The sequence below is a fragment of the Populus alba genome, chromosome 18 (assembly GCF_005239225.2).
Source record: "Populus alba chromosome 18, ASM523922v2, whole genome shotgun sequence".
In the NCBI taxonomy this organism is placed as follows: domain Eukaryota; kingdom Viridiplantae; phylum Streptophyta; class Magnoliopsida; order Malpighiales; family Salicaceae; genus Populus; species Populus alba.
The window spans coordinates 15,919,469-15,936,811 of record NC_133301.1 but is presented as its reverse complement, the minus strand read 5'-3'; the positions used below and the strand labels follow the sequence as shown (position 1 = coordinate 15,936,811).

At 38.6% G+C, this 17,343-nt stretch overlaps 2 protein-coding genes across 8 annotated transcripts; both read right to left on the bottom strand.

Moving 5' to 3' along the window:
- Positions 1-1,620: 1,620 nt before the first annotated feature.
- LOC118029053 (uncharacterized) lies at positions 1,621-5,761 on the bottom strand. Of its 2 annotated transcripts, none has more exons than XM_035032853.2 (6): positions 5,390-5,761; positions 4,874-5,033; positions 3,966-4,320; positions 3,117-3,156; positions 2,822-2,981; positions 1,621-1,948 (listed from the first exon to the last, which is right to left on the bottom strand). In XM_035032853.2, exons 1-6 carry the CDS (start codon positions 5,439-5,441, stop codon positions 1,837-1,839), a joined length of 879 nt encoding a protein of 292 aa, XP_034888744.1. In that variant the 5' UTR covers positions 5,442-5,761; the 3' UTR covers positions 1,621-1,836. The 2 variants fall into 2 exon arrangements, with proteins under 2 accessions (XP_034888744.1, XP_034888743.1); XM_035032852.2 differs by having other exon boundaries at positions 2,822-2,984; positions 5,390-5,757.
- A 7,889-nt stretch (positions 5,762-13,650) lies between these two features.
- On the bottom strand, positions 13,651-17,180 carry LOC118029052 (organic cation/carnitine transporter 7). Of its 6 annotated transcripts, none has more exons than XM_035032847.2 (8): positions 17,034-17,180; positions 16,788-16,933; positions 16,624-16,687; positions 16,209-16,477; positions 15,394-15,631; positions 14,578-15,085; positions 14,215-14,417; positions 13,652-13,999 (listed from the first exon to the last, which is right to left on the bottom strand). In XM_035032847.2, the coding sequence occupies exons 3-8, from the start codon at positions 16,651-16,653 to the stop codon at positions 13,745-13,747; spliced, it is 1,503 nt and encodes a 500-aa protein (XP_034888738.1). In that variant the 5' UTR covers positions 16,654-16,687; positions 16,788-16,933; positions 17,034-17,180; the 3' UTR covers positions 13,652-13,744. The 6 variants fall into 6 exon arrangements, with proteins under 6 accessions (XP_034888740.1, XP_034888738.1, XP_034888737.1 ...); XM_035032846.2 differs by having other exon boundaries at positions 17,015-17,164; XM_035032849.2 differs by lacking the exon at positions 17,034-17,180 and having other exon boundaries at positions 13,651-13,999; positions 16,624-16,690; positions 16,788-16,956.
- Between the last annotated feature and the right edge of the window lie 163 nt (positions 17,181-17,343).

Sequence of the window (17,343 nt, the reverse complement as noted above, 5' to 3'; positions counted from 1 at the left end):
TCCCAAAAACGAAACCATCAGCAGAAGGCAGGAAATAAGCACTCAAAACTCAGAAGCTAATATCAACTCGACCATAAACTGAGCAACCAACAACACTTTCAATGGGTTAATTGCCATCCACTGGTTCCTAAAACACAATGAGCATAAGCAACAGAGACATGGGTCAAGAGAGTTGAGGGGAAGGTCAAGCCTACCACATGCGTCAAGTATAGCTTCATCCAAGTTCATCAGCCGATAAATATTGATGAAAAGAACAAGAGTTACGCAAAGGACATCAATTAAAAGCAAAGGAACCCTTCTAGAAACACTTGCCATATGATCTTTACATATATCTCCAAAAGAGGCTGATCCATCAATTACCCTCATATAAAATAACGATTTCGCAGGAAAGATTACAACTAGAATAGAAACTCATCTAGTATCCCAAAGCAACCCCAAGCATCAAGGACTCGCTTCACCATTCTCATTCCTGTTTAAGTTTCAGGATTTTATAAAAAACTTAAAACAAGATCACACCAACAAAAACCAACTTGACCTTGTTACTTTGGTTATAGAGAACTTGAAAAGGAGCCATTTGGAAAAACCTATAACAGCACAATGAAGACAGAGCAGATAGCTACACGGGAAAAATTTGCAGATCCATATCATTAGTAAACAATAGTTGGATCACTTGTAACTTTGCTTGTTCTAATCAAATTGCAAAAGCAGAGGATCATATTGCTTCAAGAGAGCAAATCTGAAATAAGAGCCCACAGTTCTACTACCAGTCCCGTAGATAAAGATTATAGAAAAATACATGCAGAAGGAAACTGAAACCTCATGAAGTTAAGATTATCATCATACAGTTTTTTGGAACTTCTATATCTAACAGACTAACAATATAAACAAATGATAAGCATAGGTCAGAGAAGCATCAAAGTTTGAAACAAAAAGTTGAACTTATAAGCAGTTAAGCACACGAAGATAAACTTATCAATGGAGGAGCCCTGTCGTTCTGCTGCAAGCTTGCAAGTGAAGAGAGAAGCCTGAGGTTTTCTTCGGGAGATGCAGAAGGGAGAAGAGGAAGGATGTAAATTGAAGGAAGAGACAGATACAAAAGGAAGAAGAGGAAGGATGCAAATTGAAGGAAGAGAGTCAAGAGACAGATACAGAAAGTAGAAGAGGAAGGATGAAAATTGAAGGTGAAGCCGTGTAGGGCATCTGTGAAGAGACAGATGCAGAAGGGAGAAAATGATGTCTTTGGCTCTTTGCTCTTTGGTGTGGGCGGCGGCTTCAGTTTAGAATTGAATTAGGGTTAGGCATACTTATTTATACTACCGGTTCGGTTCACTGGTTTAAGTGGTCAAACTGGAACCGAACCAAACCGGTCAAATTTTATGGTTTTAAAATCGGTTTAATCGGTTTTCTATCTCGGTTCGGTTTTCTCGGTTAATTTTTCATCGGTTTTCTCAGTTTTTTCGGTTAATCGGTTTTTTTGAACACCCCTAACCATGAGTATGCAACTTGATCCAGCTTTTATGTTATGTTATGTCATGCTTTAGGGTAATTGTTGTTGATACTGGTATTATGTAGTCGACGATTGGAATTCACTACTTGTTCTCTGCAGAGTGTATACTGGTATACATTCAATACAAAAAGGAATTGATTTCTTCGCACTTCCATTTTCAAAGCCTTGGCCCAGGGCCGCCTCCGAGCTCAGTAAATTGAAAACAACCAGCAACGGCCACCAGCTTACGAGACAAGACATATTTCATTTCAACCTTAAATACTCTCCATCTACCACATCATTAAAAATTTCCCGAGTGCTGACTTCCAACAACCACCTACCAAATGAATTTACATTTTTCTCCACATGCTGACAAGGCCGTCTGCAAATGACTTCAAGCTTCCCCACACAGTTGATTTCTTCGGAAGTTCCGCACCATCGGTGTGGGTACTAGAAATGTCTCTGGACAATGGAAGCATGGCGTTAATTGTCACTCTTAAGCAGTAAGGGGCAAGGAAAATCACACCATACGTGAGAATGTGAACTGATACTTTACAGGGGGCATTCAGGGACAGAATGCACATGCTGGGTGGTTCTTCTGCAGTGTGAGCTATGCTAGCGGGTTTACCAATAAATATCTTAAGAAAAAAATAGTCATATCACACCAAGACAAATTTTTATTTTCTTAACTGCTTCTCATACTATAAACAACAGTGGTTAACAATCTAGATCCTTAACAAGAATGCCTTGATTGACTGGAGTTTGAGGAGGACAGAAGTCTCCAAGAGGCTTATGTTTAATAAAGCACGTTCCATTCTATAATGAACATCTAAAGAAACAGGATTCGTATACTTCATCATATAATTATAGGAGTTACGGAATGCATGAACAAGAAACAATTTTAGCAGAAGATATGAGGGACCTTGCAAGGGTGTCCACTAAGACCACAATGATGAAGAATTACTAAAGCTTTCCTTCTAGCCACCTATGGTTATATAAATGTTTTATGGCGGCTTAAACTTGGCGGGGTAAGAAGGCGTTTGGAAATTTCCTTCTCATTTTCATTTTTTTTTAATCATATCCTTCTTGGATTATTTTCAGCACATGAACCCCCCCCCCCCACCCGGTCTTAATTGTAGGCTTCTTAGAGGGTGTAAGCTAGAGTTGTAACTGATTAATTTTCTTTGCTGAGGTAATGAAAACATGTCCCTTGGTCATGAAGGCACTGGCTAGGCAAATGGAACTGGTAAAATGACAAGGACACCAGCAACAGGAACAGCAATCACTTCTTTAATAGCCCTGATAATAGTACAGTATTGTAAGTAGAAAACTTACTTTTCATGTTTGTCCAGATAAGGAGACCCCTCATTATGTTTTGAATGATCAGCATCCATCACTCTTTTGAATGCAGAAAGCTTCTCTTGATCATTTTCTGCTTCTACAAGGCCAGGATGAGAGACATTCTTGGTTTCATGTTTTCTCATATGACTCTCAGCTGCTGCAAAATGAGAATTACCATCAGTTATAACAAAATCAGAATGGTCATTTTGAGTTTCCTTCACTTCATGTGCCGCTGATTTTTCAGGGCACAAATGAGATGCTTCCTTATCGATTCCTTCCAGAAGGTTACCTTGAGTTCCAACTGCATCAGAATGCTCCTGAAAGTGCTTCTGAAAGTGTCATAGAGAGAAGGTAATGAGAAGGGTAACACATGCTCCACTCTCACTTAATATTACGCATTTGGTAATATAGCCTTTTCTTTTAAAATAGATGGATGAAGCCATAAAAACACAAAGAAGTCAACAATTCTTTTTATAGCAACCAGTGAAAAGGTTCATATAGGTTGGGGAACACCGATTACAAAAATTTATTGAAATTGTGCTGATTTGTCGCCCAACTGCAACTGGCATCCCTTTGGAGTCTCTTGAAAACAAAGCTATTATTTACATCACTACTGTAGTAAAGCATGCTGTACTTATTGTGCTCAAGGATCAATGCACCCAGAGCGTGCGTATGAGACCTTGTTTAATAGAAGCAGCAGGGCTCAACAGGAAATGCCTTTGAGTTTCTCACGACCTGGACTGCCTATGAGAGTAGAATTAAAAGGTCCCCCGATGAATAGGGAGGGCCACTTTAGGAACCAAAACTTCTTTGAAAGCTAAATGCCGGATAGCATATTTCTATTAATTAAACAAATTGGAATGAACAAAGTATGCCAAAATAAGCTAGAAACCAGCTATATACTACGACAAATATGTGATGCCCCATGTAACTGAAAGCATTTTTAAATGTGGAGCATTAAACTTCTGACTTAGCACACTAACAAGCAATTATCATACAAACATCAAACTCTGAACGTCATTGGACCAGAGCAACAGCCAAATATTTCATTGTAAGATCTTTGAGTCTAGTATGCTCCCCCTTAAATTATGTCTCCTATATGAAAATTAAGACAGTGCAATAAACATCAAACACTTACAGGAGAAATGGGGTTTCCAAACTCTTGAGAGACCATCTTCTCACAAGTTTGCAGCCCTCCCTCCACTTCTAGATATCTGTAACTTGTGTCACCTACATCATTGAGAAGAACTGCACGTGGGTCACATTGAGTTCTCATATCTGACATTGCACCTCCAGTTGACATGTTTTTAACTTTAACCAAGGGCTCACTCACGATAGGTAGCTCCTTTTTCTTGTTTCCACTATTTGAGGATGAAATCTTAGATTTGTATTCTAGTTCTTGAACAATTTTTCTAATAAAATAGTAATTGCCACCAACTTGTTTTCGAGCATCAGAAATGGATGGAAATTTTCCAGCATGAGTTTCCCTGTACCTGAAAAAGGTAATGGCAATATAATAATTCGGTCCCACAATAACTTTCAAATTAACACAACACAGAACTCATTCAATGCTATCAAAGCATTGGTAAGATTCCACACAAAATTATGGTCTTCAAATTTACTACCAATGATGACAATGCCTGAAAGGTAGGTATAATCTTAAAAGTGGGCACTTCATGCAAGAACAATCTCCAATTTCCTCATCAACTTCGAATAACTTTCTAGGCGTCCAGATTGAATACAGGAAAATGTATCTACACTTCAACTTTGCATAGCATCCCAAAATTTTTACTGAAAAACAATATCAGTGATGAACCTTGAAGTCGCATCAAAGTAATTAATTTTCAAGATAAGTTGACAAATCAAAGTAATCACTAACCCCTTTTATTTTATTTCGTTGTCTTAAACTAACATTTTTTCCCCTCAACTATAAAAATCCCAATTTAGCAACTTTGCAGATGGAATAAAAAGTTACCAGCTGCTATATGATACAATAAATCAAGCTGGTTAGAGGGAAAAAAAAGAAGATTGGGGGGGGGGGATTACTTGTTTACATAAGATTCCACCATAGCTCGCCGGTCATCTTTGGAAACTCTCTTCTGAGCTTTGTGACTTTTTGGCATGTGAGAAGGAACCGACGCGGCATATGACCTTGCACGCCACTGCATATTCGCCCCATGTATGGCCTTGGCCACCTCATCAAACACTGTCAAGAAGCGATACGCAGGTTTAGTAGCATGTCTGTTTGATGCAACAGCAGTGAAGAGAGACGCACTTTACAAAGACTCCTATTGCTAGATACTGTACATAAACTTCCACGCGAAATAAGAGAAGGAAAAAACAAATTATTGGTTCAGAACAGCAGCAAAGATTTCCACGATATTTTTTTGTTTTTGCAAAACTTTCAATTCATTTTCTCCATCAAGTTAGCTTTCCAATTTACATCCAAAAAGGGGCGGCATCATCATCATCAAGAACTCTCTTTGGACTGTAGGATAGAACCAACAATAATATCCAGATTGAATTAGAAGAAGAAGAAGATCAAATAAAGAAAAAACGTACCCGTAGAAATGGTGGATCGGGCGGATCCTCGTCTGATTATGTGGATCATCATTTATTTGTTTTCTTTTATTTACCCATCCACTGCTATGCACTGCTACTTATTATTATTATTATTGAAAAACAGAAAGCGAAGCACAGAATTTGCAGTTGCTGCAGCTAGAGAGGGAGAGCTTGAGAGAGGAGGGAGGGTTTAGACCTGACTTTGAGAAGGGACGGAGGAGGGTTTAGGCCTTTAGGGTTTTAAATTTTCATTTCATTTTCATTTTATGGGCTGTTCTGGTTCCGAGTCTGCCCTTTTCTCCGTTGGGGAATTGTTTTTCTTTTGTTTTCATTAACTGTACTTTCTTCTTATAGATTTGTGACGAGTCCAGGACTCTCACTCTTGTTCGTAGTTGCAATTCCACCAACCTTTTAGTCTTAAATTAATTCTTGTAATGTTTTTAATTTTAATATTAAAAATAATTTTTTAAAAATAAAAAAATATATATTTTTAATATATATAAATAAAAAAACAATTTAAAAATCAGATGGACCGAGCAGGCTCATAATTGGGCCTAGGAAATGCCTCTTTCTTCACCATGCCCTTGCACGTCACGCGCCCATTGAAGTCACAAGCCCAAGACTTGGCAGGCGAGGCCCATTAAGGCCACCAGCTGAAGACCGATTCGCCATAAAATTTAGAAAATGAGAGGTGATTTGATTTGGTTGAGGAGGTGGGCAAAACATTTAGAGGAGAAGAAACTGATGGATTCGAGAATTGTGAAATTCAAGTAAAAAAAGAAGAATAGAGCTATAGATTAAAAGAAAGAAAGACATGTTGATAAACCATTTACAGACACAACACAAGGAGTTCAAAATCATCCAGCTAGTTACTTGATAAGATTCCCTATTTTTCTAACGTTTGTTTCCTTATTATGCTCTTCACAGTTTACTTGTGCAGTTATAAAAACAATGGAAAACTATACAGAACAATGTGAAAACTATAGTTAATCAAAAGTCATCTTCTGTCTGCCTATCTCATCTGAATGGAATCTTTAGTAGTTTTTCCAGTAGATCCTCCTTCCTCTCAATGAATTGTATGTCTAGGTGTGCGCACACATGTACAAGATAGATCAAGAAAGCATCCATCATCTTCTTTCTCGATGAATTTTAATTATTCCTTCCTTTTCTTTTTTCTATTTCAATATGAACTTGGATTTAAAATGGTTATATCTCTTTTCCATTATCATAGGATTTGTAATCTCGGATTGTATGGATAAGAAATTGGGAGCTGGAATGTAGGAATTATTTGACCTTGTACTTGTTTGTACAATCTTCTCCTCTCCCTGTATCTACTCAAATGCATGGGAGCTTTATGAAAGTGAAGTTTGTTTCCGCTATTCATGTTATTGCTAGAAATTGTCGTGAAAAATATATTTGTTCCTCTTTAATGTTCATAAATCTCTAATAAATTTTGCACACCATTTTTTTCCAAACTTATTTTTAAATCTATCACTTAAATATTGCATGGCGAAGTAAAATGGTTTTTCTACATGAAGCTGACAGACTTCATGAAGGATGTTTACAGTTGATGCTGATTCTAAATTTACTTTATGTATTCTCTCATCAATGATTACTTGTGTGTCTATTATCAGGTGAGGGACGAGATTGAACATCTATTAGATGACAATGAAGACATAGCATATTTGTATTCGCCAAGGAAGTGGATTCAGAATCAGCAATCTGATTCCTTGGTCGGAGCTGCGGCTTCAGGTAGCATAACCCCTGCTATACCACGTCTCCCTTGTTGGGTATACGATCAAAGTCCCACATTGGCTAGAAATGGGGAGGATCAAGGGTATATAAGGATGGACAAATATCTCCATTGATATGAGGCCTTTTGGGGTATAGCTCAAGAGCAAATCCATGAGGGCTTAGGCCCAAAGTGGACAATATCATACCAATGTGGAGATAAGTGGTGTCCATAGTCCCTACAAGTGGTATCAGAGCCTTGCCCCGGAGTTAGCCATGATGGATGAATCCTTAGAATGCCGAACAAAAGGTGGTGGGCCCCAATCAAATCACGATGTAATCTGTGGATCAGCTCTATTGGATAGGCGGCGTGCTCCAGATGCTTCATGGACGTGTCCTGGCTCCAACACGGTGAAGTGGAGAATGAAGAATCCTGGTTGGTAGAGAGTGGACGGATGAATGATTGTTTGAGGGGAGGCTCGGTGGTCCTTTGTTCGAGGGGAGGATTGTTGGGTATACGATCAAAGTCCCACATTGGCTAGAAATGGGGAGGATCAAGTGTATATAAGGATGGACAAATATCTCCATTGGTATGAGGCCTTTTGGGGTATAGCCCAAGAGCAAATCCATGAGGGCTTAGGCCCAAAGTGAACAATATCATACCAATGTGGAGATAAGTGGTGTCCATAGTCCCTACAAGAATTGTGAAATAATAAAGATAACAGAAATATAACAATAAGAAATAGAGAAGTACACTGAAAGATGAGAACGAAATGAGATGATATTATTGAGCTGGACTGATATGCTTTATATAGGCAAATCAGTTACGTACAAATAGAAACTAACAGTTGCTTCCATTATTCTAGCCACAGAATACTAACAACTTCCTATAATTAGCAAAGCAATAATTGAAACTAACAAACTGCAAAAGAATAGGACAACTTTGCTGACTTGGTCAGTTTATTTTAACAAGTCTGGTGTTGATATTTTAATATCCCCTCTCAACACCAGTATCTTCTCTGTTAATCATCCCGAGCTGTCGACAGAAATCTTCAGACTTATTACTGCTCAAGCTTTTTGTAAACAAATCTGCAACTTGATTCTTTGTGTTAACATGCTTGAGCTCAATTTCTTCTTGTAAGACCTTCTCCCTGATAAAGTGATAGTGCACTTCTACGTGCTTGGTCCTTGCATGGAAGACTGGATTTTCAGCCAAACGTATGGTTGATTGATTGTCACAGTGTAGTGTGACTGCTGCTTTTGTTGACTGCTGTAAATCTTTTAGCAACCGTATGAGCCAAGTACTCTCTTGTGCTGCCATTGCTATGGCTCGATATTTTGCTTCCGTTGTTGATAAAGACACCGTTGGTTGTCTTTTGCTGCACCAAGCAACTGCTCCCCATCCAAGCATAAAACGTAGCCAGTAGTTGAACGTCGAGTGTCATGATCACCTGCATAATCAACATCACAAAATCCAACAAGTCTGCAATCTCCATTTTTCTTGTACAGAATGCCTTCATTGAGTGTCCCCTTCACATATCTTAATACTCGACGAACTGCTTCCAAATGTGGCTTCTTTGGATTTTGCATGTATCGACTCAACACACCAACTGTGTGGGAAATATCTGGTCTGCTTAAAGTTAAGGAGATCAGGCTACCTACCAATTGCTGATACATTGTTGCATCTTCTAAATCCTTTCCTTCGAGAGCACAAACCTTTGCATTTAGTTCCATCGGAGTTGAAACTGGTTTACAATTAGACATTCCAAACTTTGTCAAGAGCTCCCTACAATATTTCTTCTGATGAAGAACCAACCCTTCATGAATATAATCAACCTCTAGGCCAAGAAAATGCTTGAGCTAGCCGAGTTCTTTCATTTGGAACCGTATAATTCTCTTTTGTTAAGAGAATGTCTTCTTCATAATCTCCTGGTACAATTAAATCATCCACATACACTAACACAATAGCTATTTTTGTGTTCACGAACTTGACAAACACACTACAATCAGCAGATGTTACTAAATAACCGTTATATGTTAGGAATTCAACAATTTTTCCATACCAGGCTCTTGGAGCTTGTTTAAGGCCATATAGCGCCTTTCGTAGCTTGCAAACATATTCTGGATGATCTTGATTCTCGAATCCCATTGGTTGAGACATGTAAATTTCCCGATCCAGTTCTCCATGTAAGAAGGCGTTCTTTACATCCATTTGCCACATGTTCCAGCTTTTGTTTGTTGTAAGTGCAAGTAGAACCCTCTCCGTTGTAATCTTTGCAACTGGACTGAATGTTTCGTTGTAGTCTAGGCCATACTGCTGAGAAAACCCGCGAGCAATCAGGCGTGCCTTGTATCTTTCAATTAATCCATCTGTGCAACGTTTAATTTTATAAACCCATTTGCATGAAATAGGCTTCACACCTGTCGGCTTTGGTACAAGCACCCATGTCTGATTTTGTTCCAATGCAGTAAATTCCTCTTCCATGGCTTTATTCCATTCCACGTGAATTTGTGCATCTTCAAATGTCTCAGGTTCTGCTGCAATTTCTTCTTCTGTTATTACAGCATTAGCATATTTAGGATTTGGCCTTCTAGTTCTTGTTGACCGTCGAGGTTCAGCTGATCTGCTATGCTCTCCTTCTTTTTCACTTGGACGATCATACACACCTGTTTGCCAAGGATGTTTGTTGCTCTCTTCTTCTTCTTCACTTGTTTGGCCTTTGTCCTGAACTGAAACTTCTCCCTCACCTGATTCCAGTTGAAAATGGATAGGGTGCAAGGAGTCTGAAACTGTTTTGTTTCTTTTTCTGTTGGCCACCATGAAGAAGCTTCATCAAACACCACATTTCATGATGTATAACACTTCCCAGTCAGAGCATCACAACATTTCCAGCCTTTTCTTTGACTGTCATAACCCACAAAAATACATTTCACAGCTTTCTTATCAATTTTGCTACGTAAGTGATCAGAAATAAACACATAGCACACACACCCAAAAACACGAAAGTAGCTGACCACAGGTTTCATGTTCCATAATTTTTCAAAGGGTGAAAGAAAACATAACCGCTGTTGTGGAAGCCTGTTGATCACATACGCAACAGTCTTCATGGCCTCTGCCCAGAAACGTCTAGGGACATTTTTTGCGTGAAGCATGCATCGATAAATTTCTATAAGGTGCTTGTTCTTCCTTTTTGTGATGCCATTCTGTTGTGGGGTGTTGGCACATGTGAATTGATGACTTATTCGATGACTCTGTAAGAACTTGAAGAATTCATCTGACGTATATTCTCCCCCATTATCCGTGCGTAGAGACTGAATATGTTCACTAGTTTCTGCTTCTGCTGCACTCTTGAATTCTTTGAATTGTGAGAATGTTTCAAATTTCTCCTTTTGAAAATATACCCATACATACCATGAAAAGTCATCAATAAAGGTCACTATGTACCTCATTCCACTGAGAGATGCTTGTTTCACCGGGCCAAACACATCAGAATGAACCAATTCTAATGGTTTCTTGGCTTTGAATTTTGACTCTTCATACGGCAATTGGTGTGCCTTTCCATACTGACATCCTTCACATACCACATCTGTTTTTACTTCAAGTTGAGGAAGACCTTCCACCATTGATTTCTTCATCATCACAGCCAGCTTGGAATAGCGGACATGACTCAACCGTGAGTGCCATAAATCTGGTGTTTCATTCTTCCTGGTCTTATCTATGTATGCAGTTTCTACTGACATTACATAGACTGATTCTCGCCTTTGACCCTTCATTAGTGGCTCCTCTGTAACCTCAAGATTGTGATAAACTCTCACATCTTGTGGTCCAAATAAAACATAATGCCTAGCCGATGTTAGCTGTGACACTGAGAGAAGATTTTTCTTCATACCTGGAACATGGTAAACCTTTTGCAGTGCCACTTCATTGTCACTGTGATGATTAGAAACCATTGTATTACCAACGTGAGCTATTGGTAACTTTGAATTGTTGGCTGTTATTACCACACGATTTCCCTTGTATTCTGTCAAATTCTGCAGCTTCTCCTTATCTCCAGTCATGTGATTTGAGCAGCCAGAGTCTACAATCTAGTCACTTTCATAATCAATTTGATCAGACATATTTGTTGTGAAGGCTTGTTCATCATCTTCTCCTGCTATAGATATTGTCTGAATATCCCATTCGGCTTCAATTCTGGTATTAACAACATCACACAGAATAGTTGTTGCAGTAAGAGCCAGTTCATTGTCTTCTTCCTTTGTGACAAGTAGTGCCTCTGCATCCCATTCATCTTCAACTTTAGAGGTAGCAACATTACTCTCCATGTATTTTTTCTGCAAATTGCAGACTCTGGCCATATGACCTCTCTTCCCGTAATTGTAACATTTTCCTTCAAATTTCTTGTTGTTGCTTTGATTTTTCTAGCCTCCCATTGAATGGTTGCCTTCTGCACCTTGATTTTTCCAGCCTCCCATTGCACGGTTGCCTCCTGCATCTTGATGACTTTTGATCTTGTCACTGTACTTTTTCACTCCACCATTTCCATACTGCTTAAAGTTCCTGCTGCCTTTGTTGACGTAGAGTGCTTCCTCTTCACCCTTGGTTGAAGCTCCTCCCATTTGCTTAGCCAAGGCTTCTTGTCCAGCAAGCAAATTCTCAAACTCAACAAGTGATGGTTGGTTTTGCCATCCTTGTACTGCAGCAACAAAGCTTCTGAATTCTGGATGTAAACCATGAATGATTATTCTTTTCATCCTGGTTTCACCAATTGGAGCTTCTGTATCCAATTCAGAAATCTCTCTGCATAAAGTCTTCACCTTATGAAAGAACTGGGCAACAGGGAGCTCACGTTGAGCTACTGACAGTAGTTCACTCTCCAATAGTTGAAGTTTTGTGTCATTCTTCTTGGAGAATAGCTTGGCAAATGTATTCCAAGCTTCATGATGAATTTTGGCATCTCGAATATGTTCCAGCACATCTTCTTCTATTGTAGTTTTCAAAGCAAACATTGTTTTGCCTACCTTTATCTTCCATTTTCGTAGAGTACCGCTTGCATCTTCAGCCTCTGGTTGTGTAATTTCACAACCACTCACAACTTCCCACAAATCTTGGCCCTGCATGTAAGACATCATGCATGTTGACCAAGTTTTGTAGTTATGATTGTTGAGCTTTTTAATCCCTCCAATGACTTGAAGATCACCCATCTCACTCTCTCTTTCCCTCACGTGTTTAACTCTCAATACTCTCTCTTTTCCTTACGTGTTTAGCTCTCAAAAAACAGAAACAAAGATCTCTCTTAAACCAGGCTCTGATACCAATTGTGAAATAATAAAGATAACAGAAAGATAACAATAAGAAACAGAGAAGTACACTGAAAGATGAGAACGAAATGAGATGATATTATTGAGCTGGACTGATATGCTTTATATAGGCAAATTAGCTACGTGCAAATAGAAACAGTTGCTTCCATTATTCTAGCCACAGAATACTAACAACTTCCTATAATTAGCAAAGCAATAATTGAAACTAACAAACTGCAAAAGAATAGGACAACTTTGCTGACTTGGTTAGTTTATTTTAACAAGTCTGGTGTTGATATTTTAACATCCCTCGAGTTGGCTCTAACCGGAGTGCAAGTATGGTGGCTGGCAGCGTTTTGGATGATGATGGTGTAGAGGATTCTAGCCTTTTCTAACCGGGGTGCATCCTTTTTTGGCTGTGATTAGTTATTTTATCCTTGACTGTATCGATTTAGCTTGTTTAAGTTTTTATAGGCAGTCCTGCCTCCATAAGAGAAGAAAATAGTACACAATATTACTTGGTCTATGGCATTGCTTGTGTTTAGCTTTGTACTACTTGTTTACAGGGTTACATCATTTTGTATTATTGGTAGATGAGAAATTTCGGAGCACAGTTTCGTGATGTGTAAGAAGTTTGAGCAGTGCACTGTTGATGTTTATTTTCCCTTTTCTGCGTCCAAGAAGATGAAACTAATGAAGTGAGGAGGTGACGCATGAGTATCAATGGCGAAGGTTTTGGCAATTTTGTCTATTAATTATTTTTTGGTAATTATTTTAATGCGTAATCAAACATGAGAAAATGGAAGGTTAGAAAACATCGCCGAACAAGTCAAAGATCTTTAGCAATATTTAAGAAACTCGGAAGAGGAGGATCGCAAGTCCTTGGAGACTTGTCATGACAGTTTTTGCTGCTTTAGCTCAAAAGGTATTCAACGGCAGAAGAGATGAACATTTTCAACTTCTGAGACTTGAACTTCAGAAAAAAAATTATGTCAATCAGCGTTCTGCTATGGTCAGAATCAACCTCGGGCATGCAATGAGTTGGCAGTGTTGTAATAATTAAGATGAAACACAAAAATAAAACTAGAATTCTGAATGGTCTGTATATTATGAGTTCACAGTGTTAACCAAAATATAAATAAAATATATATATGTTAAACTAAAAGTACTATTATACTTTTAGTAAATAAAACTACATAAATATTATTTAATAAGCAGATAGTTATTTAATGTAAGACTACATAAATATTATTTAATAAGTAGATAGTTATTTAATGTAAGGAACCAAAATACATTTCTTTTCTACAATTGTGGAAGGGGTAGAATTCACTGCCCAACGACAACCTGTTTTGAATCAGATACATCTATGCTGTCGCACAATTTCTGTCCCTTGGTATCAACTGGGATGAACATGACACAGACTGCTGAAACAGCCATCAGGACCTCAAACAGGATGATGGCTTCTGTGATCTGGCAGTTAGTCACCAGGCCAACTGCCACAAGAGGACATATCATGCCACCAACCTTCCCCGCAGCATATGCAGCTCCAGCACCAGTTGCCCTGACGGATGTCGGATATAACTAGATGGAAACGATACCAGTATAAATCAATTATTCAGAACCAATTCTCCCTGCCCCTCAGATGTGTGTGCAGAGGTTTCTTACAAATGCATTTTGGAGTCAAAAGTCAAAAGAAAAATGATCACGGAAGTTAAGACTGAGATGACGGGAACATTTTACCCAGTCAACATCTTGCTACGGATAAAATGCCCAGAACAAAGTATTATAGGACTTACCTCCAGACCATATATTGTAGCAACTGAGAGGGCTGCTTTGGTACTCATTCGAGCTCCAAACAAGAATGACATCGTTAATGTTGCAGACTGATGGTAAACCAGAGGTAAAAGGAAGATACCAGCCAAGACAAACGCAACAGCTACCGTAAGCTTGCGGCCAATTCTATCTACAATAGTTGCTGACAAAACAATCCCAGGAAGCTCTACAATAGTATAGATTTATAAGAAAACATGTTATTATGCATTGCTTAATTTGGTAACTGTACAAGAAAGTTAGAGACAGGAGATATATCACATTGCAGAACAATTCTCAAAATGTCAAACATTAATTGCATGGAGATGAAGAGAGTAGGCATGCAATACCTGCCAAATTAGAAATAAATACATTTATGTAGAGGCTGTCAGGATTTTCTGATTTCAAGAGATTTGAGCCACATCTGCTTTGCCCACTACTTAGCTCTGAAGTCAGCAATATGATACCATAATATGAGAATACATTTCCAAAGAGTGACTCCCAGAGAAGAAGTGTTGTTCGGATTAGTTTTGATGAGAAAAGCATAAGAAATGATTGGAATCCTGATCTAAAATCCAAATCCATTTTTTCAGTGGTGGAGAGGAGAGGGGTATATTCTGATGTTGCAGATTCTTCATCCAGCCCAATTGTACTATCAGGAACAAGCTCTCCTGGAGGGAGTTGTGATTGGTTGAGCAGAGCTATTTTCTCCAGAATATTATATGCATCATTTATTCTGCCTTTCATGCATAGATACCTTGGAGATTCTGGTACATGAGAATAAAAGAGAAGCAGAGCAAATGCTGGTAAACAGGATGCCGCGAGTAGCCATCTCCAACCCAACCTTGGCATCACCATCTGCAAGAATTACAGAAAATACAATTAATTATGAAGAAAAGAATTCCCCGGGTGATAAGACATGTGAAGCATAAATGACTTTAATATCTGAACTCGTCCTCTCTTATGAGTTTTGTGCAATTTTAGCATGCCCCATGCTGCCCAGCTTGTGCAGACACTGTAATGTAATATTAGCCGAGCAATGTACCAAAATATCAGATAATGATGAGGAAAAATGGCCTTTAACACTTGCTACCATGAGCGTTTATGATAAAATCAAGTTTTTTTCAGCTACTTTTTTTGTTCAGAATTCAGGAAATGGTACACACCCATGCAAGAAAAGCCTCAAAAATTGACCCAAATGCCCAGAACCATGAGAGTAGAAGCATCCTTTTTCCTCTATGTGAAGCGGGAACAAACTCTAGAAACCAGGAGCTGAATACACTTCCACCACCCAGCCCGGAGCCAACCAAACAACGAAGAATCACCAGATATGCATAATTTGGGGAGAAAGCACTCAACAATCCAGCTCCACAAGTCAGAAGAGTTGCTCCTAGGAAACCCTTCCTGGAAAGACCAAATGGAACTAAAACAACTTGTAAGATGAGGTAAAATATTTAACCATGGGTTTGTAAGAGTCTCGTTTAAAGATTCAAATCCAAACGGATGGTTTCAAAGAAAAACATCGTATTTGTACAGTAACATCTTTAGCAGAATGGATCAACACTTGATGGAAACTTGATCTTTAGCTTTGATGATGTAATGAGAAGGGTATTTACAGAATACTTGCCAGTTTGCCTATTTGGAAATCATTTGCCTTTCATAAACTTTAAATTGGAAGCGAGCATGACAGCCAAAAATAATAGGAAAACCACCAAAATATTGCAAATCTGTGTAATTGAAACTTTGAAAGAGCAGATTTTGTCAACCTAAAACCTTAAATAGAGAAAGATCTACCATAGAAGCATCAGAAAAGTTTGTGCAAGTTTTTTCCAAATTCCTGAAGCTATACAATATACACAAATATATCCATACAGACATCATGAAGGATTCTTAACTTTACACGTCAAGGAAACAGTGAAGATTATTAGCGAGGCACAACATATAATTAATGCAAGGAATAAGGGGGGAAATGATGGCTTGCCTCCTTCCATGATGATCTGAAACGAGTCCCCAAAAAAATGATCCAATAAACATGCCACCAAAAACAGCAGTTGATAGCAGACTCTCTTGGCTTGATGAGAGATCCCACTGGGACTTGACCGCCGGTCCCACAAAAGAGAGAATCATAACTTCCATTGCTTCTGCAATAAAAGCAAGTCCAGCATAAACAAGCACGGGACGTTGGAATTTCCCAAATCCCACAGAAGCAAGAGCCTCATCCACAGTGTATACAAGGTTTTCCCCGTCCATCTTTGTGGTGGCCGGTCAACAACATACCAAAGAAATCAAAAAATTGTCACGGCCACAGGGTAACAAACAAACGAAAAATTATCATGTTTTATACATATTCAATTTCAAGATTGATTGTATGATCATCAAGAAATCTCAGCGCTTACCCTGACGGAGGTCTCAGCTGGCTCATTCATGGGCGTAGCAGTCAGAGATCGATGCTATATATCACTGCTTTTACGTCAAAAACCAAATTACTTGTAGTTTCAACTCAAGAAAGAAGATCAATAGTGAAGTATCAATCATTGAAAAAAAACAAAAGACTGAATACCTTACAGAAGCGGCCAACTGGATATAAGTTTATGAAGCTTTACTTGTTAATAACAATTGCTTGGGTACACATGGACACGAATCAAACAACACGAAACACTAATACTGCTGTGATACTTTCTTGGAAGATGCATAAATGGAGCTGAGCTGCGCATGAGAACATAGAATCAAGAAAAATATGAACTAACCTGAAACTAGGAAATGATAGTCTTTTTTTGCGGTTGTTACCATTACAATTGTCCAGTACCTGGACAGGACAGGATGACTCTTTCGGTTGAAAAGAAGGGAAAATAGATAATTTGTGTGGAGTGAACTGCGGCATATGTAGCTGGACAGGACAGGATGATTCTTTCAGTTGAAAAGAAGAGGATACAAGAACATGTATGTGTGTATCACACACACACACATACAAGTTCTTGTATCCTCTTCTTTTCAACTGAAAGAGTCATCCTGTATGATTCTTTCAGTTGAAAAGAAGAGGATACAAGAACATGTATGTGTGTATCACACACACACATACAAGTTCTTGTATCCTCTTCTTTTCAACTGAAAGAGTC

Bases quoted from the DNA above. Each gene is read 5' to 3' on its own strand.
- LOC118029053 (XM_035032852.2), bottom strand. From the start codon at position 5,441: ATGATGATCCACATAATCAGACGAGGATCCGCCCGATCCACCATTTCT. The intron at 5,034-5,389 runs GTACGTTTTTTC...GCTTCTTGACAG, and splicing joins CCGATCCACCATTTCTACGG to TGTTTGATGAGGTGGCCAAG. The intron at 4,321-4,873 runs GTAATCCCCCCC...TACCTTTTTCAG, and splicing joins GTGGAATCTTATGTAAACAA to GTACAGGGAAACTCATGCTG.
- LOC118029052 (XM_035032847.2), bottom strand. From the start codon at position 16,653: ATGAATGAGCCAGCTGAGACCTCCGTCAGG. The intron at 15,632-16,208 runs GCAAGCCATCAT...TGGTCTTTCCAG, and splicing joins TCAGATCATCATGGAAGGAG to GAAGGGTTTCCTAGGAGCAA. The intron at 14,418-14,577 runs GTATTGCATGCC...ATACTATTGTAG, and splicing joins ATTTATTTCTAATTTGGCAG to AGCTTCCTGGGATTGTTTTG.